The sequence below is a fragment of the Brassica napus genome, chromosome C3 (genome assembly GCF_020379485.1).
Source record: "Brassica napus cultivar Da-Ae chromosome C3, Da-Ae, whole genome shotgun sequence".
Taxonomy (NCBI): Eukaryota; Viridiplantae; Streptophyta; class Magnoliopsida; order Brassicales; family Brassicaceae; genus Brassica; species Brassica napus.
The window spans coordinates 60,453,759-60,481,489 of record NC_063446.1 but is presented as its reverse complement, the minus strand read 5'-3'; the positions used below and the strand labels follow the sequence as shown (position 1 = coordinate 60,481,489).

Here is a 27,731-nt window from a genome sequence, read left to right as displayed (position 1 = left end):
AGGTTGATCATTGATGGGTATTGGAGGATAAAAACACCTTTAGATATCGGCAGTCTTACGTGTAAAATGATATGAATATCAATGTCATGGACCGCACATTTTCACCATTTAATGGTCCCAAAGAAGTTAGACTGATAGATTTATATGTTTCTTTTGTTGTGTTGCAGTAGCATGATAGAAACCTTTGAATCAGGTTTAAGAACGTGTCCTTGTCCAAAGAGGTATTGTCGAGTCGTGAGCACCGATCGAGGCAGAGAAAGTTTATACAATAAGGTCTCCTTCATCGCATAATAAGACATGTGGAGATAACTTACCACTTTGTGTTTGTGGATTATATTTCAGTTATAAACATTATTATATACGTGCGTATGTTGACCGGAGGTTTGGTTCTAGCTGTTGTGCGTTTATTACATATAGCATTTTCGTGGCAGTTTATGTAAGAACGTTTTGGTGGTTAATCGGATTCGATTTGACTCGGTGCTATGTAGCCATGCATGCAGATTAGTTTTTTTGTGTGTGCTAAACATGCAGATTAATTATGATTTCTTTCTCGAAGTTCAGTCTCAATGATTCACAGCAAATCATATATATGGTTCGCTAACAAATACAATACACAAGAAATAAATTACAAGTTTCATGGATTTAAAATCAGCTCGATTATGCGGACTTTATCATATATAGAGTCAGGCTTGTATAGAGTCTAGTGCTATCTTTGATACGAAGTGATTTAAACCTTTTTTGATTTACCATATATACATTACTAGAGCTACCTCGGGTATATAAATTTTGAAAACCAGACGATCATGTGAATCTTAAGATTTTGTACTAGATAAAAGGATTATTTTGTAATTCTTCTTTAGATTTTGTAGCTAGAAAAAGAAAGTCTTCACGGGGTTCTCAAGTAGACGATCATGTGAACCTTAAGATTCTTTTTTTTTTTTTTTGACCACGTGAATCTTAAGATTCTTAAAAAGCAAATATACGAAGAGAGAAGATAAGCACCAGTAGCACGATACAAATTTAATGCAACAGTTTGAGAATTATATATACATATTAGACCAAGACGTGACGTGATGCTACACTACACAAGCACTAGGATATAAACATTTGGACGAAGAGAAAAGTAGACTGAGATGAAATAACGACTTGGGCCGCGGTGCAATTCCAAAACAAAACAAAGCAAAAAGTGTTTTTATTTTGTTTTTTTTTAACGCTAATTTATTATGATATTAAGGTAGGCCCGACGGAGTATATTTTATTTGTGATCTTAATTTTTACTTTTTTATGATTTAGTAGTTTGTGTTTTAAGTTTGTATTTGCAATAGATGTGTGCAACAATGTTTATTGTCTATTAGGACATTTAAAACGACGAAGAATATTATATTTATTCTGGTTAAATGTTTCAATTGCCAATTGTTTTAGATTCAAAGGGTTGGCTTTATGTTTTTGCTAATCTTTATTTAAGTGTGATTTGTATACGTATAATAATAATATTGTGATTCTCTTAATGTTTTTTTAATTTAATTTGTACAGTATAATTACTTGATTTTGTTTGTTTTCTTTTATGTCATCAATTATCAGTATGTTTTCTTTGTTAAGCATCTATACAAAAAAAAAATGTCTTCTTTGTAGAGTTGTTGTCTATTGTGGCACTCATCTCGATTTTTTATTTTTTCACTTTAATTTCAAAGTTCAGGTGCGTAGTGTCATTTTGCTTTATTGAGGAGTGTTTTGATTCTTTAATGATCCTATGATAGTAATATGTATGATGTTTTTACTGTCTAATTCACGAAGTATTGTAACTTTTTAGGAAAATTTATATTTTGATCAAGTACTAATCATTAATTTTTATTTTTTATTATCTTCTTGTTAATTTTTCTAAAGTTGAGTTTGGTAACTACATAAAAAATTATTCGTGATTTTTCTTTAAAAAAATAATAATTTGGTTGGGATTTAGTGACATGTGAAAAAGTGATAACATAAATAGATTTTATTTCTTGTTTTATTTTATTATGAAAATTTTGCAATTTATTCATGAAACCTATATATTTTTTAGATTAGACCATTTCCAATTTATTCCCTTATTTTTTCTCTTAAATAGAAGAACTCTATAATAGAGATGAATTGGTCTCCAATGTATTCCTATATTTTTTTCTCTAAAAAGAAATATTCTTGATATATTCTTTTTCAGTTTTACAAATAATACCTTTTATTTGTGGAAGTTAAAAACTAACCCAATTTATTTTAAAATTTCATAAAATTATGATATTATTTAAACTAAATATTTCTTTAGAAACTATTATGTAAAAAAAAATATTATTCGATTCATATGAAAAGTGTATTTCGCTAAAAATGTTTTATTTTTGGTTATAGTTATTAGATTGAAAAGTTAAAGGACACTTTGAAAAAAAAAATATGCTTCTATTATAGGGGATGTTATTTCTTCCTCTAAATATAGAGGTAAAAATAACAATATGTATTTTAGAAGAAGAAATTGAGGTGAGTTGGAATGAATTTTCCTCTACTATATCATTTAGGGTCAAAAATAACAAAGAGTTGGAGATGCTCTTAAATTATGTACTTTTACTAAATTATTTTTTTGTAAACTAAATCTTCACCAAACCCAAGTTACATTATTTATCTTTACTATTTTATTGTTTTATTTGGTGTATCTTATTATTTTATTTTTCATAATTGATTTTTGTAAAATATTTTTTTGATTATTTATTACTCATTATCTATTGTTTGCATCATTTTTCTTTTTTTTCGTTAAATATTCTAAGTTTGATCTTATTTACCTAAAACGGAAAATTAATCTAGTGAGATTCACCTTTTCCTCTGGCTTAGGTTTGATGAAATGTAAATAAAAACAAAATGATAAATAGATTTTCTACTTTCCAATCTTATAGACTTCTCTATTTATTTTGAATATGTTTAAATATTGTGTCATTTTTTACTAAACTATTATCTCTTTGTTAAACTTTTCATTAAACTCAAGTTATATTATGTAGCATCACTAAATATTAATTAATCTATTTTATATGTTATTCTCTATAAACATTTTTAAGAAAAAATCTATTTTGATTATGTATCAATTATAAGTTATTGTTTTATATTTTTTTTATCGGTATAAATCTAATGAAATGAAGAAAGATTAATAGCGTAAATTGATTTATCTTTTTGTTCCAATGAATTTGTTTATCATATTCTTGAATTTGTTTATTTTAAGATTATATTATATATTTCACTAAATGATTATTTGTTAACAAAAAGATCAATGTCATAATTGTTTTTTTATTTAAAATAAAATATTAATTATAATGATTTAGGGTTTTTTTTTTGTTAACAGATTTAGTTTAAATTATAAGAAGATGAAAATTGTAAAACCATTAACTAATATTTAATAAATTATGACAAAAGTGTTAAGTTTATAAACAACTTGATAAGGTGTCAAAAGAAGAAAAAACTATATTTTATATGTATATAAATAAATATACTAAACTAATGAATATTAATGAGGTGGGTTTATTTTTGTTTGAAAGATGACAATATATAGTTATTAGAGAAAATCAACTCATCAATATTAACACTCGATCCATTACCCTAAAGGAAACTCTATCTCCCCGAGGCTGCCACAGATCCGGTGGGTCTCCTTGATAGCACAAAACAGCCTTGATAGCACAAAACAACAGACGTTACACTTACACCTTTCACCTCTGCGCACCACAATTGGTAGCATAACACTGTCGCTCTTCTCCCCAGGCTTGAGGCTTGAGAGACGCTATCTTGTTACGATGATTACAGTGAGGAGTAACAGGTTTTTTATAGCTAACTATACATTTTTAACCTGATTTATGTAAAAAGGGGTTATTCACGATATCAAACATAATAGTTTTTTATATATTAAAATTTTAAACCCAACTTATAAAATAGTTTGGTTAAAGCTAGGATAGATTCCTTCGTCCTTCATGTCCTCGATGTTGCAGATATTGATGTTTCTCCAGTCATAAAATACCACAGTAAATGGAAAATAATGTGATCCAGCCAAATAACGTAATTTTGTTATAGCTCCCAACTGCATCAACAACTCAGAAGCAGAGTCATGAAGATTAAGGCAGATTTACTCAGAAGCACAGAGTCTGAAAGTCTGAAGTGATTGTTTCTTCTGTAAGACTACGTAGCACCTTCTGAATAAGCTCGTTGTGGAGCTTCACTTTTTGTAACACTTGCTTATCTTTTCTCTGCAGTTTCCTAATTTATACTTCAAGTTGGTTTGCTCGACCTTCTATGGTATCAGCTTCCTCCTTAGCTGCCAAATACTCTTGAGTATTCTCTGCCGCTCTCTGTCTCTCCTTCTCGAGCAACTTGTTTAACTGGCCTGGTCTGCTCTAAGACATGATAGCTAGATAGGTGAACCGAGTAAGCTAGAATTAGAGAAAATATGTGACATTGATGAAGAACAGTGTCAGGTATCATAGAAAACATGGGCCTCTAGAACAATGATCATTGATAACGTTTGGAGAGGCGTTCATTCACAGAGCGTTCTAGCTCTTCAGCAGTGGCATCTTTAGACGATGAACTGTGATGGATTCCTGGTTAGTGAGAATTAAGAATCAAACGGTGGTTTTAGAATTAGTAAGACAACCTTCCCATCTAGAAGTAGCAAGTCAAGACCCATGAACTCCCCCACTTTTCTTCACTCTCCGGGCCACAACAGTTTGCATAAAACGACCAGACTTCAGCTCAGAAATAAGCAGTTCATAATTCGCCATCGTCGTAACAATGGTTTAAAAAGAAATTAAAGCAAAGAAGTTAAGAAGCGATGAGATTTGTTAATGCTTTCATCCCTATATATAAGATCAGAAACCTAGAAGAGGTAATAAAAGGAAATTAATCCCTGACGTAGTGGGTTTCGTGGATAGGAGGAAATAATGAGAAGAATTACTGCCTGATGTGAATGCAGAGTGAAGATGGAGGTTTTGCAAAGTCGGCTAGATTTAGGCAAGTGATTCGACGACGAAAGTAAGAGATGAGGTAACGTTTTGGGCTTAGAAGAGCAGAAAACCCACAAAATTGTAAGAAAAGCCAGGAGACATACAAAACGCACGGAAACAATAGAAGGAAATTAAATGAAACGAAGAGTATCGTTGGCCAAGACATGTGCCGATCTCTCAAGAGCCGAATTTGTGACGTGGAATCATATGTGGCATACTCCAGGAGTGAAATAACTCTTCTTACAATTATGAGAAAGATTACATAAACGATCCGACAACCGATAATACTACATGCCTTATAAATATCTACGCCTAACTGCATCACATGAGCCGTTCTACGAAGATCACGTCTGGCCGAGTTTACTTGCACCATGTTGAAGATTTCTTGTAAGCCTTTCCTCAGTAGCCTGCATAATTCTTTAATAAACCGCTTTCTCCGGAAATTGAAACTTGGACCTGCTGGTGTAGAAGCATTAATGAACCCTTAGTCAAACCCCATGTTAGAAAACGCGGCTTAGGCGGCCGGATACTTGCCAGAAAAGCGCGTTGCGGCCAGGAACCGCCGGAAAAGCGTGTTGCAGCCAGGAACCGCCGCGATTTGGCCTTGGGCAGTCAGTTACTCGGAAAAGTTGAAGAAATCAGTATTCTGGTGATTTGAAGTCTGTAGTTAAGTGTTTCACAATAGATTTGTTATATATTGTTTGAAACCTATAAGATTTGCAAGAAAAAACATGGAAATCGCTACCAAAAAAAACTTCAGTGGCTGCAGTTGTGTCTGAAAATTCGCAGGTTTAAGGTAGGAGACGAGGTTATTTTCGTCATTTCGCTTTCATTTAACCTAAAACGTTAGAAAATAGAGAAAAAGAGCTCTCCTTTACTCGAACCCATGACCTGTAGGTACCAATAAATGCATCTAGCCACTGAACCATGCGAGTTTATTATTCTTAGTTTACATATTTAAAATATAAACCCATAAAACATACATAAATAATCTAAAATTACGCTCCGATTAATCTCCGTATAATCTCTGATTAATTGATTCGGCGCTAGGCCCTATTCAACCGCACGCGTTACGCCTAGCGTAGTTTCGAACATGGGTCAAACCATTGGACTAATGGAGCTTCCACGGTGTTTTTATTTTGTTAGGGAGACTTGCGCAAACATACTTTTTGGTCTTTTTATTTTGTTAAAATAAAATGTTTCTACTAATGGACTATTACATTTGGTGTCTTCTAGATAAAATTACATTAAACGTGATAAATGAAGTTCTTCCAAAGCACTTTTGGACAAGATTTGTTGAAATATTCTGTTAATGGACAATCATTAAGGTTATTTGAAAATTTAAAAAAAAACTACCATTGTTGTGAAACTTAGGATTTAGAACTGTAAGTTTTCGTATATTATTAATGAATAAGTGTTCCTTTTATATAAGGGTTACAAGAGAGATAAATAGAAATACAAGAATAGGAAAGATTACAAATCATAAACATAAGTAAATTAAGAAAACTAGAAGAATGGAAAGTCTCTTGGCTGTCTCTCTCTCATACTCGGCCGACTCTCTCTCCTCTCTCTCTCTCTCATGTGGTTTGGGCCTCTAATAGATCGGACCGGTTATGGACATCCATCAATTGATTTATAACACTCCCCCTTGGATGCCATAACCATACAGAGATTGTAATACACTTAATGTTGCCTCATTAAAACCTTATCAGGAAAACCCAGTGGGACAAAACCATGATGAAGGAAAAAGAGTACAACACGTACTACTCCCCCTGATATGAACCTCAGTGGAGGTCCTTCAGCCTACGCATCCCAATCTGATGCGTGAGCTTCCTGAATGTGCATGTAGGAAGTACTTTGGTGAATAGGTCTGCTGAATTGTCACTTGATCGTACTTGGACGACCTGAACCTCACCGGCTTTCTGAACCTCATGAGTGAAGAAGAACTTAGGCAATATGTGCTTCGTCCTATCACCTTTTATGTAACCGTCCTTGAGCTGAGCAATGCACGCAGCATTGTCCTCATACATCACGGTTGGCTCTTTGCTCTCGGCCATCCCGCAATCAGCTCGGACGTGTTGGGTCATCGACCTCAACCAAACACACTCGCGGCTGGCCTCATGTATGGCCAAGATGTCCGAGTTATTGGATGATGTGGCCGCGATGGTTTGTTTCATGGAACGCCATGAAATGGCCGTATCTCCATGTGTAAAGACATATCATGTCTGTGATCGAGCATGATGTGGATCTGATAGATATCCTGCATCAACAAAGCCAACTAAACCATCTTTGTTATGGTTAGTATAATATAGACCCAAGTCTTTCGTTCCTTGCAGGTAACGAAGAGCATGTTTAATCCCGTTCCAGTGCCTTTGGGTCGGGCAAGAGCTAAACCTAGATAGTAGGTTCACGACAAAGCTTATATCAGGCTGTGTGTGAGTTGCCAAATACATTAAAGCTCCTATGGCACTGAGATATAGCATTTCGGGACCTAAGACATCCTCATCGTCCATCTTGGGACGGAATGGGCCAGTGTCCGGACCGAGAGATCTCACGACCATGAGACTGGTTAGAGGATGGCAATCGGCCATATTGAATCTCTTGAGTACCTTTTCTGTACCTGTCATTTGATGCACAAGGATTCCATCACTTATGTACTCAAGCTGTAATACCAATCAAAATTTCGTTTTTCCCGAGATCTTTCATCTCAAATTTTTTCTTAAGGTATTCGACCATTTGGGAAATATCTCCAGAGTTTCCTAGGATATTTTATATCATTAACATATACTTGTATACTTTAGTTCTGGAGAACCTGTTGCATTTGACAACTCAATACCCTCTGGGACTTTTATATATATCTCATTATCCAGTGGACCATACAAGTAGGCAGTTTCTACATCCTTTAACCGCAAGTCTATTTTTCTTTTTTTTTGGCCATACTTGTTAGGAATCTAAATGTTTGTTGTATCCACCACATGGGAGTATGTCTCTTCATAATTGATTTCTGGTCTTTGTGGAATCCTTGTGCATATGGCAGTGCCTTATATCTTGCTATCTCGCCATGTATCATTTCTTTCACAAAGACTCATTTGTCCAACTGGTTTCATATCTAGAGGTGTCCGAACTATGGGACCAAAACCTCTCTTTTCTTAATGAACTTAACTCCACGTCCCCTTTCCATTTGATCTAATCTGATTCGTTGAGTGCACTCATGTATGGACGTGGGTTCATGATCCTCATTCATTTCATAATCTCAAGTGCTACACTGCATGCAAATATATCATCAATGTTGATATTCTTTCTCTTGTTCCATTTGTGTCCCGGACATGACATAACTTATTAAGGTTTCATTATGACCTTCAGTACCCTGAAGCTTGGCGTCCCAAGCCTCATTGTTAGGCACCTTAGGTACAACCATTTATTTATGGTTTCGTCATCCACGGCCGTGGCTTTTAAGTTTGTCCATCTTAAGATCGACAATGTCTAGGATTCCCTCGTTCACGGATTTAGTAGCACATTTCTTTAATATTCGAGGGATCTTATCTTTGGAACTTATTGGTCTACCACGTTTTCAAACGTGCCTTAGACTCAGTAGCAACTTGATTGTGTTCTTCTTGAACATCAATTCTTATTGGTGCATTAGCAGCTGGTATATATGACTTAGTCATTCTATTCGGGTCAGTAACAGAATCTGGCAATTGTTTAAGCTAGCTTTTGTATAATCTTTTGGACTTCTAAATCTCATTCTTGAGTCCGAGGATCTTGCCAAGATATGGATGTTTGATTCTATGATATTTCTTTTACCATTTTACTGCTATCTCCCCCTAATGTTGGAAGTTCGGATTCATTGAAATGTCAATCCGCGTATATGGCCTTTAAACAAATCACCCGTAGTTGGCTCGAGATACTTTAAAATCGTGGGGGAATCAAATCCAACATATATCCCCATCCTTCTTTGAGGTCCAATCTTTGTTCTCTGTGGTGGAGCAATTGGAACATAAACGGCATAGCCGAATATCTTTAGATGGGAAATGTCTGGCTCGTGACCCGTAAGCAATTGTAATGGGGAATATCGGCCACGTGTCCCCACGCTGAGACCGGAAGTCTCGACCTCATGAGTAATGGTCGAGCTATGAGCTGTATGCGTTTCATAAATGATTCGGCCAAGCCGTTCTGTGTATGTACATGTGCCACGGAGTGTTCCACACTTACCCCCATGGACATACAATAATCATTAAACGTTTGGGAAGTAACCTGGCAAATGCCAAGTTTATCATTTCCTTAGTGACTTTAACTGGTGATGGCCTAGAACTAAGTTTCCCTTTGGAACAAGCAACACAAGATAGGTTCTTAGGGATGATTCATTTCTCTTTAAGAGAATGGCCGTTTGAGTTTAGAGTGAAATTGTCGATTGCTTCTTTGTTAAAAGTGGCATTGACTTCGATCATACTGACTTTAGCATGGTAAAGACCAGTATATAGTGCGGGAATGGATTTTAAAACTTTCTTATTGCCATGGACGATATCAAAGATTTAAAGGGATTCTTTGTTTCCTTCGCCTGTGGTTTCAATATGAAAGCCATTCATTCGAATGTCTTTAAATCTTAATAGACTTCTCTTATATTTGGGTGAATACAAGGCATCTGATATCTCAAGATGTGTACCCATAGGCAACAGGATGTTAGCCTGGCCATGACCCTCTATGAGAATAGCTATACCCGCAATGGTGGAGATGTTGGCGTTTTTCAGAGTTAGGTTTATGAAGTATCTTTTGTCTTTTAAGATCGTGTGGCTTAGAGACTTCATTTATAAAAAACATTCATTTATTATTAAATTTCAAAGAAATGACAACATTGGAAATGAAAACACCAAATCAAAGAACACCAAAATTTAGATTACAAATGTCGAAATCAAACTTCAGTCTTTAAGAAGTTTTATAATCCATAAGATCGTCCTTTTCATGATCGAAATCATTTTCATCATCTTGATATGTCATATGGGGTTCAGGATTCTTCCCTTTCAAACTCTCTTGATAGAGGTCAACTAGATGCTTGGGAGTCCTACAAGTCTTAGCCCAATGATTGCTCATTCCACACCTATGACACACAGATTTGTCTGATGATTTGGTCGAGTGTTGGGGTTTGAATGTAGATCCACGGCCGCGACCATGGCCTCTTCCAAATGAGCCACTATTTCGTCCATGGTCTCGACCATTCCCTTGCCCGCGGCCAAAAGATCTTCGACCGCGGCCACGTCCGTTCGATTTGTCTCGACCACGGCCATGCTGGCTGTTTCCTTGAACGTGGTTGGACTCTTTATTGTCCTCTGTCGTGTGTGCTTCAGGTAGTGGAGCTGATCCAAGAGGTCTCATCTGACTGTTTCTCATCAATAATTCATTGTTCTGCTCAGCGAGCAAGAGACAAGAAATAAGATTAGCATAGGTCTTGAAACCTTTCTCACGGTACTGTTGTTGTAACAGCATATTGATTGCATGGAAAGTGGAAAAGGTTTTTTCAAGCATATCCTCATCCGTAATACTTTCACCACACAGTTTCATTTTAGAAACAATCTTAAGCAATGCAGAGTTGTACTCGTCCACAGACTTGTAGTCTTGCATCCCGAGATTCGTCCAATCAAACCGAGCCTTTGGTAAAATCACCGTTATCTGGTGATCATATCTCGATTTCAATTCTTTCCAAAGATCTAGTGGATTCTCAATGGGCAGATACTGATCCTTGAGACTCTCAGCTAGATGATGACGAATGATCAAGATGGCTATGTATCGATCTTTTTCACTGGCATTATTTCCCTCGGTGATACATTCACCGAGATCCTTGGATTTCAGGATGATCTTAGCATCAAGCGCCCACTGAAGGTAATTATCTCCAAAGAGATTTAGGGCAGAAAAATCAAGGTTGTTGATTTTCGACATCTGAATATTTTTTAGATCTTGTAGGAATAGATTTTAGTGTTTAAACGATTAGGGTTTTATTTTCAAACAATCAATCAAGCCTTACGGCCAAGATCTATGCCTCACGGCCAATCAGCAAGCCGCACGGCCAAATATGCAATCGGTTTAACTCTTATGCATTTAGTTTAACATGTAATTGCAATCCTAACATGGTTTCTATCAGTTCATACGAGAGGCAAACAAAACAAAAAACCTCTTGGCCAAGGAACAGAACAAGCCACACGGCTATTTGGTTTGATTCAATACCATTCCTAGAATAAGTTTCAAGTGCAATTGCAATCAATCAATATGATCAGATTATTATGGTATGAATGCAATAAGGCCACACGGCCACGAGTATGATCAAGTCTAGAACAGTTTAACCTAATATGTAGTTTTAGATTTCGATTTAAAATAATCTTAAACTAGGTCATTAGGGTTTTAGTTTAAACAAGCCAAACAATTAGATTCGAGTTTAAACATTCCTAACAATAGTTCTAGGTGATCAAATCAACCAATCAATGTTCAATTTCAAACAATCAAAATCGATTTTCAGAATTAGGGTATTTTAGGGTTTCGATTTGATTAACAAGCAATTTCAAATTCAGGATGATCAATTCAATTTCAATCAATCAATAAGTTTTAATCAATCAATATTTTTCGAATTAGGGTTTAGTGATTTTCGAAAATTTGATCTTTGATCAAAGGGATTTGATTTGAGATTCAAAACCTTTAAGGTTGTGATTTTAATTGATCAATGGATCAATCTCGTTTTTAGGGTTTGGGGATTGAACTTATAGAGCTTCGATTTACTCATCGAACTCTTAGAGCTTTGATTTACTCATCTAGGGTTTTGATCTGTTGTCCTATGGATTTATCTTATAGATTATATTTTAGGGTTTCATTCTTTACAATCAACAAGATTCGATTCTTGTTCTTAGAATTCGAATTACCTTAGGTTAGTAGATTGTAGAAACCGGACCACCAAGAGAGAACCTCGACTTGGACAGCGAGCTGGAACGGAGGCGAGCTGGCTGCTTCCGATCGGGTCGCAAACGGTGCTGAGGATGCGGCTGATCGGGGAACGCGAGCTGTTGCAGTCGGGATCGCGAGCGGCTCTGATGTGAACGGGAAGCTGAGGTCGTCTAGGATCAGGAACGCCTTGGGGCTGGAGCTGATCAGGTGGACACGAGCTGGAACGCCTTGCAGGAAAAAGAGACGCGATCGGAGATAGGGTTAGATGCGATCGTCGGTTAGGTTTAGGTTTAGGGTTTTATTGATTAGGTTTTAGGCTCAGGGTGTTAGAGTTTCGTGCTGATAACGTGTTGTGAAACTTGGGATTTAGAACTGTAAGTTTCTGTATATTATTAATGAATAAATGTTCCCTTTATATAAGGGTTACAAGAGATATAAATGGAAATACAAGAATAGGAAAGATTACAAATCATTAATATAAATAAATTATGAAAACTAGAAGAATGGAAAGTCTCTTGGCCGCCTCTCTCTTTTACTCGGCCGACTCTCTCTCCTCTCTCTCTCTTCTGCGGTTTGGACCTCTAATAGATCGGGCCAGTTATGGACATCCATCAATTGATTTATAACAACCATCTTTTTATTATTATTTCAAGAACCATTTTTAACAATTCCATTTTAAAACCGATCTAACCATCATACCCACTTTAAGGAAGAAGAAAACCACAAAGAGAATCAAAATACAACAAAATGAGAAGTTGGATCTGACAAAGTGAAAAGAGTTAGTCATTGCATGAACATTTTGGCAACCTAAAAATCTTGTTTTCTTGTTTCTGCTTCCTCTAATGCTTTTTGCTTGTGGAAGAAGAAGACTTGGAGTCATCATTAACAGAACCAGGACTCGAAGTCCCTGAGCTACTCATCATCTCTCCACCTCTCTCTTTACTAGACCAAAGCTTAGAGAACACTCTAGAAACTCCCAGCCCTCCTCCTTTCACCAGCTTCCCTTTACTATTCTCTTGCTGTTGATTCTTGGTCAGTCTTAGACTTGCTAACTCTCCTCTCAATGCTTTTATATCTTCAGTGTCCCAACTCTCTCTGTCGTCTTCAGTGTTCGTTGATCTCGAAGCTGGAGTGATCTCTGGAGTGCTGTCCCCGGTCGATGATGAACCGTTGCTGTTAGCTCTTACCTGTTCAAAGAAGAGCACTTGCACCACCACTCGCATAGGTAACCTCTCGTTTTGGACAGCGTGCGCACAAGCTTCTGCCGATAGTTTTCTACAGTCCATTAGCCTGCATAGCCTCTTCTTCTCACTCTTGCTAATCTCTGGATGTAACTGATTAGACAAAAAAAAATACAAAACCATGATTAGCAAGTTAGGGTTAGGGCAGCACTTAGGGTTAGGGCAGCAGTTTCTTGTACCTTAAGAAACATGTCGATAGCGCAATAAACTCCATCATGAGACTGTCTTGGAAAGCTTGAGACCATCTCCGCAAGTGATAAGAACTTCTGAAGTGTCAAACTATCTGAATCCCTCGACTTCTCAGCTAAATAGCCATCAACAAGCTTTGCAACCGATGCTTTCGCCTTTATATCATCCTCTTCAGAGTGATGACATTTCAAGAAAACTCCAACTAAGCTCTGCATCAAGTCAACATCATAGAGCATAACATCACCTAAACTCGCCTCATCTAGACGCTCGCCCACTCTGTTCATCAACCCTGTCTCTTCATAACAGCCAAGAAAGATGGAAGCTCGCAGTAACCTAGTCAAGAAACTCGAAGAGACGCTTTGTTTCTCGTCAGGAATCAGCTCAATGATTGAACCAACCAAAGCTTTGTATTTAGAAACGTCAGTGATCTGTACGGAGCTACTACTTTTGCTGAACCCTGGAACCCTTTTGTTCGCATACGCGTGCAATGCTTCACCTATAACATCAGATGAAACTCTCCCTCTTGCTTCTATCGTAGAGATCACTCGTTTATACAAACTGATATGAAGATCGCAAAGATCCTCCACCCACCAGTCTCTAGGAACAGCCTGTGGCTTTCCCAACCCGTTGTCGAGATTCTTCTTCTTGCTGTAAGTATAAGACCATTCGACTTTCGAAGTATCTATCGAAGCTTTAGAAGCGATGGAGTCTAGACAACGCCCCGTTAGTTTCAACTCTTCATCGTATGTAGACAAAGCTCTTGTGGTCTGAAGCACGATGATGGAATCTTTCCATGTTTGGAGTATGCTCGAGTTCAAGAAAACCTTAATCTTGTAAACAAGATTTCCCTTTTCGACGGTTTCGTGCATCTCAAGAAACTCAGCTGCGCAGCGAGCAGCGACTACGTTGTAAGCGTTTAGAGTAACGGTCATACCGTAACAGAACTTAGCACAGATCTCAAACGAAGCAGGACCACCAGGGAACTCTGCTATTTCAATCTCATCTTCTTCATGAATCTCATTGTCTTCGTTGGATGATGATGTTGTTGCGATTAGTTTCTGCAAGCGTGCGCTTTTGGACAGCAATGGAAACTGAAACATAACATAAAAACATATAATAAAGTTTAATCTTGGTTTTTAAGACAAGACTACGCGCAACCGCGCAGGTTTTTGTTTTCATTTATTTTTATATAAATATTTTGTTTTCAATTCTAAATTGGTATATATTATAATATATATGTGTATAAATTTTTAAAACATAATAAATTTACGGTATATTTTTTTTATTGAATAGATTGTTTAAAACTTTCACATGTATTTGTATTTTCTTATATATATATATATTTTCGGATTATTATTTAATTATTAAAATCGTAACTCTATATATAAAGATTAGTAAAATATTGTTTTACTGTCATATTCAAAGACATTGTAACATTTCACAAATTTAGAAAGTTTTTAAAAAATTAAACTTTTCGCTTCATAGATTTATATTATCGAGTAAATAATTAAACATTTAGTTTTTGTTTGATTTTAAAAATAAACTATATAGTTTAAAATTTGTTTTCATTGGTTTCAAGTAGTAAATATTAATCATTGTTAGATAATATGATTTTTGTTATTTAAAAAAAAATCTTCATAATTTTAAAAGTTAACATCGATAAATATTCAAATATTTAACATATGGAAGTATAGTATTACAATATTAAATTATATATATTTAATTTATACTATCTATAAATCTAATGGATCATCTATTGTTTAAATCCAATTATTGATAGTCCAATAAAAATTTCTGGTAGGTCCAAAATTTAAATGATAAGATTAGAAATTAAATGTAACATGATTTTCTAGAAATATGTCCATTAGGTTTATTTTTTTAAAAAATCACACATGAATCGAGGTTGTCACTTCTGTTTTAATATATAAGATTACTTCTGTTTTAATATATAAGATGTTAAGTCTTTAGGGTTTACCTTGTGGAGATAGAACCTGACATCTCCAATGATTACAATAACATCTGTTGCTAAGTCACTTGGTACATACCTTAAAGAACAGAGAATTAAACAAAGGTTATGAACTTGAAGCTTCTTGACATTATATAGTATCTATAAATTGATTATAAAATATATTTCTGATAATCAAAAAGAAGAAAATAAAAGGTCTTTAACACATACCTAATATTGTCTCCTTCAGACTGAAAGGAGTCAGGTTTGGATCCAAGTTTCATGAACTTCATGATGTTGAGATCTCAAAGAGAGTTTAAAAAGACTCAAAATGTGTTTACACTCTCTCAAAACGCTTCTGCGGAGTTAGAAACAGAGGAACAAAGACTCTTGAAGTGAAAGGGTCTCTTACTCACATCTCAAAGAGAACACTGGAAAATTATATAAAAGAGAAAACTCTAGAGATGCACGAAACACCCACTCAAAGCTCGAATTTACTGACACACACACAGAGAAACTCTTTTTTTTTGTTGTTTGTTGTTTAATAATCAAATTCTTCTCTCTTTTCTAAGTGCTTTACACATTCACAAACACAGAAACATGTGAAACTTTGTGTATTTGTGGGTTGATGGGCGATGTCGTTTAGTATTATGCAATAATCAACAGAAAACGGAGAAAAAGAATTAAAGATTGCCACTTATTCAGTAGACAAAATGAATCATATCTTTTTGGATGTTTGCTGAAACGAATCTAACCAAAAAACATTAGTGGCACAGATCGTTCATATCAGTACAAGAGGACTTGAAAAGTAAATAAATAAATAGTTTTAAAAATCAGGAATTAATTCTATTCTTTAAGGTGGTTATTGCGGGGTTTTTAAGGTGAGATTCTTAGCGGAATACAAGAACCCGTCTCTTAACTTTTAACTAAAAAAAGCTAAGAACCGGTTCTTAAATAAGAGTTTTAAGAAGAGACGGATTCTTATATTCCGATAAGAACTTCAGCCTAAGAACTTTCCAGTAATCATGCTCTTATATGCTCACTCTCAAGACTTCGTAAAACAGTTGTAATTAAGATGTATATGCAAATAAAAATTGAGAAAAACTACATCAAAATTGTTACTCACAAATTTCAAAAAAAAAAAGAATCAGAATCCAAAGGTTATAGTACCTTTCTTGTTTTTTTCTGCAAAGTCTCTTGATAGGAGCCACCACCAAAATCTACTGATAATCCAATGGTAACATCAAAAGTATGAATGCGCTCTGTTCTTGAACTTTAAACCCATGAACACTAAATGGCGCTACAAACCCAGAAAAACAAAGCAGAAGCCTTTCTTTGTGTTGAGGACGACCCAGGATCAGAGTTTATGATAAAAGATTATTCTCAAGAGATCAAACAGTGACCTCTCGTTATAAAAACACTGATGCTATTTTTCTTTGAAATTAAAGGAGAAAAGAGCCAAACAGAGCTGAAAGAGAGAAAGAAGAAGAGGCCAGAGAGATTGAGAGAGAGAAAAGAGTAAAGGTTGTTCTGTAGAAATCCACGCGAAATCTGACAAAGGCCACTTACTTGAGTGCCCCCTTCTCTTCAGACAAACTTACCTTCTTTCCAGGCTATGTTTTCTTCTTTCCTTTTCATCATCTCTCTTTTTTCTTAAAGAAACACTTTAAAGTTACTGTTATTAATGTTTCTCATATTTATCACAAATTTATATTACTCCATATCTAATTTAAAATTTTTAAAATATCAAACTTTTGGGAAATTTATGTCAAAATCTTTCATTTTAATATAATGTATACCACATCAATATAACGTGTGTTCACCTTTGAAAGTATTCAACTCGTAGTAGTGATATCATAGTATTACGGTATAACCACGTACCAATCTCTCCTGCTTTGTGAAATTTATGGTTTTATTAGAACATGGTATAACGTGAAACTGTGAGTCTGTGAGTCGTACAGGTATATATTTATAAACTAAAGGTCAAAGAGTTCCAAAACCTATTTGGACCTAGAGATTTTATTAAGGGCTGCTGCAGAAAATCTTCTTGATTAGATTCATGACGTAATATTAAATGTTGTAGATCCTCAAAGACTAATCATATGATAAACGGTACTATGCATGTGGCAGCCATTAAGAATCGAACGCATGTTAGGTTAAGAAGTTATAAGTCGGATTCATTGCTGTTTCATCCTCACATGGTTTACACATCCGACGAATCTATTCACATTATCCAATAGATTTCCCTCTTCAACTTCTTTATTTTTTATGTGTTGTCCTTTGATCAGATTTGCATCTATATCTGGGTCTCAGCAAGTAAGTGGTTGAGTGGTAGTTGCTGCAGGTGATCTTTATAGCTCTATTTATTTCTACAGCACCAAATTCAGAGCAATCAAGCTTTAAATTTTTTTTTGAAACCACAGCTCTTGAAATAACCTACAGCGGTACAAGTGCTATGCAGAGCCAAATATCCAAAGCAATTTTTTAATGCTTTTCATAAAATTTTACAGCACTAAAATCTAAAACCACAGCAAAAAGTCTACAGATCTTTTTCTACAACAAAATTTTTAAAGCTACAGTCATTACCAATCGGATCCTAAGTGTTTCGACGAAGAATGGATGACATCTAAATGTTTAAGAGTAGTGTACTTAAAAATAATAGTTATAAGATCAGAAAATTATTATTTTAAGACCAATCCTACCGAAGTTAAGCATATCTTCATGTTATTATATTCTTGTTTGTTGACATTGGTAATTTTCTCTCAAAAAAATTTACAAACGGTTATATATAGTTCATCTAAAATATCAGATTGTATGATAAACTTTCTGAATGTAATTTAACAGTTTAGCAAAAATAATTTTTTTTTTGTAATACACAAAAAGAACTTTCTAATATAACATTTAATTTACAAACCATATGGATTTCAAAATGGTCCATATATCATAGAGGTTCTTCTTTTGTGCAAAGTTGTAAACAAATTGGTCAATTATTGATATTGAGCCTCTGTATAAAAACCAATAATCTGTAATTTTAGTAATTTTAAATTAAAGAGATATTTTTAAAACCCAAATGCTTGTGATTATGGCAAAGCACATAGCCTAAGATTGCCATTTGCGAAAGAATTGGCATAAATTTCTAAATGCACACAGCTAATAAATAACTCTACTAGGAACAAAAGCTATAATGATGATTCCCTTTGTCTAATTTTTTTTTTTTTTTGATAACCGTAGTGTTGATCTCAAAGGCTTTCTAGACCCAAGGACTAATCACTACAAAGTCCGCAGGATCCGCGTTTTCTTACCACTTAAGACGTCCCAGATGGCTAATTTAAAACCCAGGGCAGTACTCACAGCTGTGACCCTTTTACCACTAGTCCAAAACCACTTTGTCTAGTTTCACTTTTGTGCATTTTTGTAAGCTTGGGAAAAAGAATAATAGATATGAAACTCACTTAATCAATATTTTCAGTTTTTTCTAATCTTTTAGTTGGAATTATGAAACACATCTAATTCAAGGACATTTAAAACAAAATTTAATTTATAGGGACATGCATGTTTGTTTTAGAAAATTTCAGTCTATTGTTTAACACAATAAAATAAACAGTTTAAATATTCTGCTTATGAAATACTATTCCAAAATTCTTTAGATTCATAGCTCCAAGATATGGTCTGACCATACCGAGAGTTATGTGATGGAAAATGCAATTTTTTGGACATGTTAGTTTGACTGGAGTTTTTATGATACAAATGTCATTTTAAGTGGTTATTATTTTGAAACGAAATTTCTAAGATTTTTCTGTAATTTTTGTAAACACACGTTATGTTTACCTAGAACGATTTTCATGTAACTTCTCATAAAGTTTAATAGTGAAATGATTAGAACCAACAAAACATTTTATCAGAATTTTATTTCCCAATTAACAAAATATTTTAACAGAATTTTCTTTCCCAAAGTATTGAATGTTCAAGTGGAAAGCTACGATAACACAATATGGATGAGTTGAGTACCCGTGTGATTATCGGTAGCACCAAAACGTGGTCCATGCATCTCTTTTTTAGCCAGCCTTTATCGCTTCCTTTCCCCAAATATCCTCTTGTATTATAGATTTTTGTTAAGTCCTTTTCATATTTTTAACTAATATTGTCCTCGATCAACTTGATTGTAAGCTCGTAACCATGGAAGCTTATATCTGTAAATCATTTTCGATAGTTGGTAAAACTCAAATATTTGAACAATCATTCACCCATTTTTTTGAAAACCTAAATTTTCAAATATAAAAAATAACTAGATCGGTTGCGCGGATTTTTGTTTTCATTTATTTTTATATAAATATTTTGTTTTCAATTCTAAATTGGTATATATTATAATATATGTGTCTATCAATTTTTAAAACATAATAACTTTACGGTATATTTTTTTATTGAATAAATTGTTTTAAATTTTCAATGTATTTGACTATTTGTATCTTCATCTAAATATATATTTTCGGATTATTATTTCATTATTAAAATCGTAACTATATATATAAAGATTAGTAAAATATTGTTTTATTGTCATATTCAAAGATATTGTAACATTTCAAAAATTTAGAAAGTGTTTTAAAAATTAAATTTTTCGCTTCATAGATTTATATTATCGAGTAAATAATTAAACATTTTATTAATAGTCCAATAAATCCAATGGATCATCTATTGTTTAAATCCAGTTATTGATAGCCCAATAAAAATTTTTGGTAGGCCTAAAATTTAAATGATAAGATTATAGATTAAATGTAACATGATTTTCTAGGAATAGGTTCATTAGGTCCATTTTAAAAAAAAAACACATATGAACCAAGGTTTTAACATCTGTTTTAATATATAATAAGCATTTTCAGATATAAAAAAAGTCGTACGGTTACCAAAACAAAAAAAGTCGTAAGCCTCAAATAAGTAAAACTCTGGCCTAGACAGAGGGTTCTGAATATTGGCGGCAACTAGAGCGAGCGAGAGGTATAAAAAGGGATAATTTTTATTTTTCTCCAAAATCGAGAAATCAGAAAAGTGATATCTTTAACAGCGATCGTTCTGCGATCTACAGCGATCCGTCTTGGAATATTAATCTTCTCAGGTAAGACTTTTCGATGTTTTTAATTTATTATCTTGTAGATTGGTTTTGTGTTATTATAGGGTTTTGAAAATCGTACCTGAGGATGAAAAATCATGACTTGCGATGAGATGATTAGTGGGTTTGTTATTTTGTATCGTTTTGATGATGTTGGTGGAATTGCGATTTAAAGAAAGTTATTAGGGTTTTATGCGCACTAAGTGCTCGATGAATTGTCCATGTCATGTGTGAACTGCTTTTTCGAAACAAAAAGCTTTCGTGTCTTGTCCTTCTTGTTCTCTTCCTATTTGGATTCAAGAGATGCTTTTATGTGTTGTCTGATTCTCGTTTTAACACAGTTGTTTGTATAATTAAGCAGTGACTTGTTGAGTTTTGCGGTCTATTTGTGTGTATGATTATCTAGAAACCAGGTCTTGTCAGTGTGGAGGAGTATGATCTTTGTTAGTAGAATCAGTTAGACTCTTATTATGTTTTGGAGGTTTTAGAATTGTGGTCCTTGATTTGATGTACTTTTGATTTTTTTCTTTTCTTTTGTAGAATACCTAAAAGTATCACAGAGGTCAAGATTAAGAGCAAGAAAGCTTAATCATCTACGAGGATGGACCCGCAACATACTGGTGATTTGTTCAAGTAATTCTCATTATGCTAAGCTTATTTGTTACTCATAATCTGTGTTCTTAAACTAATTTGTTTGGATTGTCAAAATAGGCATTTGGAGAAGCAGAATGAGTTACTCAAGGAAGCTCATAAAACCATGTCACAAGAACTCCAAAAACTCATGGTATGATGATCTAATAAACTCTTTTTTGACAAGAGCTTGTAATGTAATTACCGAGTGAAGATCGTTTGACCGATGCGTTTTCCATTTTCTTGGTTCAGGTGGAAGAACAGATGATGATGCATAAACTCTATGAGATAACGGTTACTCATCGTAAAAATAACAAGGTATGCTCTGTTTCTTGAAGATACATACACTGTCTGAAATATCGATAAACAGAGAGTTTAGAGGACTTAATAATCGAGCGTAATTTTGCAGGAAATGAAGAAGACTCAAAATGTGTTGGAAGGAAAAGAAACACTTGAAGAAGCTTCTTCTTTAGCAATGGTTCCTACTGGTGATGAAGAGCATTGAACAACTCACTTTCTATAAACCAGGATAGACCGGCCCGGTTTGTGATGGGCTTTTAACTGTATTAGTTTGGAAGAGAAACCGTGTCTTGTGACACTGAATTTTGATTCTTGAGCTCTCTTTACAAAGAATCTTGCCTCCTATGTACATGTATAATATAAATATGCAATATCTGATTCTATAATGAAATGGTGTGACAGAGTAACATCTGTTGCCTGCAAAAAGAATTGAGATCATTCAAGTCTCTTGATGCTTAACACATTCTTCGCCCAAATTAGATTTAAAAAGCAACACAGAAGAGTCTATTTTAAAGAAACATAAAGTTTTAGTGTCTTACAAAAAATATAGGAATCAGAAATCAGATGTGTATAGAGTAATTGCAAAAGGCAAAGACTTTGTCAGAAGACTTTTACTGTTCTAAAATTTTGAAGAAACTGTCCTAAGAGCACTCTTTAAAGAGCGGTTTGATCAGACGGGAATGGTCTTCAGTCCTGCAGCTATTGGCATACCCAAGAAACCTATGAAGATACTGAAGATCCATTGCACTAATGTGAGTGGTGTTGTGCTTGCAAATGTCCCCAAGAACTCAATGATTATGATCTGAAAGAACACCGTCGCACCGATCACAACTACAAAGACGTAGTTGTCCAGTATTCCCTTGAAAACATCTATCTCTTCCATCTCTCTCGAGCTTATCTCGTTAAACACCTGCAAGTTTCAGACCAAAGTCATGTCAAGATTCAATCAACAATCTCTAAGATTATGGTTTTGTCTTTTCTTTTTACCTGACAGAAGACGAAACAGTTGAAGATAAGAGTGTTTAACATGAGAGTCGAGTCAGGACCGTCGAGACCAAACACAGACTTCCCTTTGGCTTGGAGAAACCAAATGACTATGAACTGATACACAGACTGTCCTAGAATGTTCCTCCACATGGCGTTAGTGATGAAGTTCCCTCTCCTTCCAACGGGTAAGCGTTTCATCAGCTCGTTGTTCGGTGGCTCAGTGGCTAAAGCAAGAGCTCCAAGTGTGTCCATGATCATGTTCACCCATAGCAACTGAACAGCAGTCAAAGGAGCACTCCCTGAAGAAATTATTATCAAAGAGTTAATTAGTTAAGTAGAGATTCAAAATCATTTGTTTTTCAATCTTTACTCACCGGTTAAGCAAGCTGAAGAGAAGTTAACAATCAGGGCAACAACGTTAACCGTGAGCTGAAACTGAACGAACTTCTGGATGTTTATGTACACAGAACGTCCCCATTTAGCAACTGTGACGATTGTGCTGAAGTTATCATCAAGAATGATGACATCAGCGCTCTCTTTCGCCACCTGAAAGTTTATAAAAAGAAAGAATGTTTAGTTAGACTCTTTAAGCTTACAAATGACATATTCAGAACTCTTATATACTCACTTCGGTTCCGGCGATTCCCATTGCTAATCCAATATCAGCTTCATGAAGAGCAGGCGCATCGTTGGTTCCATCTCCAGTCACAGCAACGACTTCATCAAACGTTGTTCTTAACTGTTTCACAAGTGTATGTTTATCCATTGGTGAAGAACGAGCCATCACCTGTACAAGAAGGAAACGTTTTGTATTATGTGGCAAACAAGATCTTTGATACAAGAAACTAGGCCTGCTGATTTTGTCCGAACCAAAATTTTTAGTTTTGGGTTCAGTTACTGTTTTGAATTCGGTTTAGTTCGGTACGGTTTTGAAAATGATTCGGTTTTCGGTTGGTGTTTGATTTTTTCTTTTTAAATAACCTGAAAACCGGAATTAATTGAAATAACCGAACTGAATTAACTGTAACCAAAAATAACCAAATTTAACCGAAAATGTCAGAATTTTTTTAAAGAAAATTATACCGAATTCTAACCAAAAACAAAAAAAAACAGTTATTTTTGGAAACAAAATTAAAACCAAAATTAATAGAAAATTGAACCAATTTTTTTAGTTCACTTCAGTGGGATTGTGACCGAACCGAATAAACCAAGACCGAAAATATCCAAACCGAAATAACAGAAACAACAAGTACCTGAATCTTTGGAATCAGTTCTAGTAACTCTTTTTGACTCTTCTCTCTGAACACTGGACCTTCTATTGCTATCCCATCATCAGTGAGAATCCCACATTCTCTCGCAATAGCTTTGGCCGTGTTAATGTTATCTCCTGTAACCATTCTCACAGTGATCCCCGCACGGCGACAAAGCTCAACAGACTCTTTAACTCCAGGACGAACAGGATCTTTGATACCAACGATGCCCACACAAGTAAATCCAGAGGCAGGGATAGCTTCATCCGGCGAAAACCCGTTTTCAAGATCCATATAAGCAAGGCAGAGAGTGCGGAGAGCTTCGTTAGCAAACTCATTGATTTTGACATTCAGATAGTTTACTGATTCTTCATCAAGCGGAACAACCTCGCCGCTCGAGTTCACAACTTTATCACAAGCAGCTAAGACTATCTCCGAAGCTCCTTTGGTGTGAGCTCGCAGCCTTCCTCCTCCCTCGGGGAGTTCGATCACAACTCCCATTCTCTTCTTCGTGGAGTTGAACGGCTCAACTTTCACCACTTTACAAGACTTCCTCTCTTCTTGAAACTTACCGCCGAGGGACAGTCCGAGCTCCAAGATAGCTGTCTCCGTCGGCGACCCCAAGATCTCGGTCTTCCCAAGCTTATTCACAACGACTTCCCCTCCGGTGTTGTTGAAAATCGACTGAACCAACAGCTTCACAGCGGACTCAGGTATCTCCGACCGCAAACTACCACCATTGTTTGCAACATCCTGGACACTCATGCAAATGCAAGACTTCACGACGGTCATGTGATTGGTCGTGAGTGTACCAGTCTTATCACTGCATATCGTAGTCGCGGACCCCATAGTCTCGCAGGCAGCTAAATGCCTGACGAGAGCTTTATCGTTCATCATCTTCTTCATCGCGAACGCGAGACTCAGAGTCACAGCCAAAGGCAACCCCTCGGGTACAGCAACCACGACAATAGTCACAGCGATCGCAAAGTACTCAAGAAGCTCCAAGGCCTCGTCACCAGACCATATCCAGTGAGTTTTCATTGATAGCTTCCTCATGAACATCCCTTGCACCAAAACAGCAAAGGTCACCACGGCGAAGAAGAGACCTATTTTGCCAATGATGGTAGCAACTCCGTTAAGCTTCACCTGCAGAGTGTGTGTGAGATATCAAACTAAGTCGCACATTGGAGAATTAGACAAAGAGTTTCTAATATATAAATATAAGTACGTTGATGTAGTCATAATTTGACCAGTGTTAAAAAAAAAAAAAAAAAGCTTCACCTGCAAGGGAGTTTCGTCGTCGCCGCCTTCGGTCAAAGTCGCCATCAGTTTCCCCCACTGAGTCCTCATCCCAACGGTGGTCACCATCATCTTACAAGACCCGTCTTGCACTTTTGTCCCAGACAAAAGGAATGGATTCTCCGCATTAACCATCACAGGCTCGCTCTCACCGGTCAAGCTAGACTCATCTATCACCACAGAGAATCCAGACAGGAACAGACCATCAGCTGGAACCTGATCACCAATCCCCAGATGAACAACGTCACCAGGAAGCAACTCGTAGATGGACATCTTCTGTCTAAACCCATTCCTAGTCACCTGAACGGTGATCTTCTTCTTCTCCTTATCCAAATCCCTGAACTGCAAACTCTGACGGTAATCACTAGTAGCAGTCACAAACACAACCAAGAGGATACTCGCCACGATGCCTAGACCATCGTGGGAGCCTTTAGGCCATCCTTCTGTAGCTATCCCAACGATCAAGGACACGAACGCGCAGACGCCGAGGATCATTAGCGTCATGTCTTGGAGAGCTTCCCATACGAACAGCCAGAAGCTTTTGAGCTCGCTCTCTGCGAACTTGTTGATCCCGAAGAGGTCTTGGCGTTGGGATAAGTGGGAAGCGTCTGTTGTTGAGAGTCCTTCGGTGGGAGATGCTTTGAGTTTGCATGCGAGACCGTCGACTCCGCCGTGGAACTTGAGTTTCTTGACGTCGTGGCTTTCGACTATTGAGCCTAGCTCGTCCGCGCAGATGTCGAAGCCTGCGGCTTTGACTTCTTCGGGGACTGTGTACTCACTTGGAGCCACACCTATATAAACGTATAAAGAAACATACAAACAAACAAAATCAAAACTTTGATATAACCTTGAAAAACAAAGCTGACACAAATTAGCAAAAAATGCTCAAAATTTTAACACAAATTAGCAACAAACAAAAGCTGTAAACTTTGACATTGCCAAAAAAAAAAAACTCAAAAATTTGACACAAATTAGCAAAAAGCTGTAAACTTTTTACACAAGCAAAAAAAAAAGCGCAAAATTTTAACACAAATTAGCAAAAAAAAAAAAAAAGAAGCTGTGAACTTTGACACAGATTAACACAGAAAAACTCTACAATTTGACACAAATTAGCAAAAAGCTGTAAACTTTGACACAAATTAACAAAAAAGCTCTGAACTTTGACACAAATTAACAAAAAAAGCTCTGAACTTTGACACAAGTTAGCAGAAAAGCTCAAAATTTTGAAACAAATTAGCAACAAAAGAAAAACTTTGGCACAAATTAGCAAAAAGCTGTAAACTTTGACACAAATTAACAAAAAAAAAAGCTTTGAAATTTGACACAAATTAGCAGAAAAGCTCTAAACTTTGACAGAAATTAACAAAAAAAGCTCTGAACTTTGACACAAGTTAGCAAAAAAGATGTAAGCTTTAGACATATAAAGCTCACCAGAGATGAACTGAAAGGCAGCTTTTGAGACAAGAACTGCGATCCTTAACTTCTCCTGTAAATAGAAAGTTTTATAAAGGGAACCCTCAAGAAGGAGCAACCCATCACATGAAAGGAGAAGAAGAAGAAGAAGAAGGAGACAAGACCTGGTTCGTGCGGCGCATCGCAGCCGCTTCATAGCGTTTGGAGAGATTCGCGGTGAAGCGAAACCGGCGTTTAGGGTTCTTGACGACGCCGCAGAGATTACGCCATTTCTCAAGAGCTTCCTCAGAGGAATGCTTCGCCTTCACATCGAAGTTTTGGTTCAGGTAACTCTCCATCTTCCTCCTCTCTCTCTCTACAATCTTCTCTTTCTCTCTTCCTCCAGCTTCTTTTTTTTTTTTTTTGAAGTCTCTCTCTCTGCTTATTTGGTCGGAGATAAAACTAATTTTGTGGGTAAGGAAGAAAGTTCGGAAGCTTTAATGGGAGAAAGGCAAAGTTCTCTCTTTTTAAAGATCTGAGCCTTTTGTGCTAATGTGATGACCGAGTCGCTGAGTTTAATGAATATTGCGAGGGAGAAACTGAGTTGACTCGTATTAATTCGTGTACCCAATCAATTATGAGTTATTCTTGGTTCAACCAGTCAGCCAAAAGGATTTCATTATTTCAAATTTAATATTTTTAAAAAAAAAAACAAAATATTATCAAATTATATTATGTTTTTAAAATTAAAAAATTAAAAAAAAAATAGCAGCTATAAAAAAAAAATTAAAAAAATCTTTTTAACGTCGTCAACAAAACACTAAACCCTAAATCCTAATCTCTAAACCCTAAATCCTTGGGTAAACCCTAAATGCTTGGTTAAACTCTAAACCCTTGGGTAAACCCTAAACCCTTGGATAAATCTTAAACTCTAAATAAAAACACTAAACCCTAAAACTCTGAACCCTAAATCTTAAACTCTAAACCCTTGAGTGTTTTAGTGTTTAGTGATTTTGATTTAGAGTTTAAGATTTATCCTACAGTTTAGGGTTTATCCAAGGGTTTAGGGTTTAGAGATTAGGATTTAGGGTTTAATGTTTTGCTGATGACGTTAAAAATATTTTTTTTGTGATTACTACTATTTTTTATTTATTTTTTTTAATCTTTTAATTTTAAAAAAATAATATAATTTGATAATATTTTGTTTACTTTTTTAAAAGATATCGAATATAATATAATACAATCCTATTGGTTGATGAAAATCTATAGGTAATAAGTCATCAAGTATCTATCTGTGCTGCTCTTTAATTAAAACATTCTATTTATTACAATACTAATAACAATGGTGCGCACTAGTACGCATTAAAAACGATGTTTAATAATGCATGCTTGAAATATTCATGCAGAGCACGACGCGTTTTCGGACATTTTTTTCTTTTTCCGGACAGTATGATAATGAGTGATTAATGGGTCCCT

General features: G+C 35.5%; 2 protein-coding genes across 3 annotated transcripts; both read right to left on the bottom strand.

Moving 5' to 3' along the window:
* Nucleotides 1-12,533: 12,533 nt before the first annotated feature.
* Nucleotides 12,534-16,961, bottom strand: LOC111204711 (BTB/POZ domain-containing protein NPY5-like). 2 transcript variants are annotated; one of them, XM_022700011.2, is made up of 5 exons: nucleotides 16,464-16,961; nucleotides 15,525-15,724; nucleotides 15,324-15,393; nucleotides 13,339-14,439; nucleotides 12,534-13,252 (listed from the first exon to the last, which is right to left on the bottom strand). In XM_022700011.2, the coding sequence occupies exons 2-5, from the start codon at nucleotides 15,584-15,586 to the stop codon at nucleotides 12,758-12,760; spliced, it is 1,728 nt and encodes a 575-aa protein (XP_022555732.1). In that variant the 5' UTR covers nucleotides 15,587-15,724; nucleotides 16,464-16,961; the 3' UTR covers nucleotides 12,534-12,757. The 2 variants fall into 2 exon arrangements, with proteins under 2 accessions (XP_022555732.1, XP_022555733.1); XM_022700012.2 differs by having other exon boundaries at nucleotides 15,525-15,651.
* Nucleotides 16,962-21,808: 4,847 nt separating this feature from the next.
* LOC111203819 (calcium-transporting ATPase 2, plasma membrane-type) lies at nucleotides 21,809-26,905 on the bottom strand. Its single transcript, XM_048751531.1, has 8 exons — nucleotides 26,441-26,905; nucleotides 26,295-26,349; nucleotides 24,846-25,654; nucleotides 23,568-24,710; nucleotides 22,943-23,101; nucleotides 22,689-22,860; nucleotides 22,315-22,613; nucleotides 21,809-22,237 (listed from the first exon to the last, which is right to left on the bottom strand). Exons 1-8 carry the CDS (start codon nucleotides 26,612-26,614, stop codon nucleotides 21,998-22,000), a joined length of 3,051 nt encoding a protein of 1,016 aa, XP_048607488.1. The 5' UTR covers nucleotides 26,615-26,905; the 3' UTR covers nucleotides 21,809-21,997.
* Between the last annotated feature and the right edge of the window lie 826 nt (nucleotides 26,906-27,731).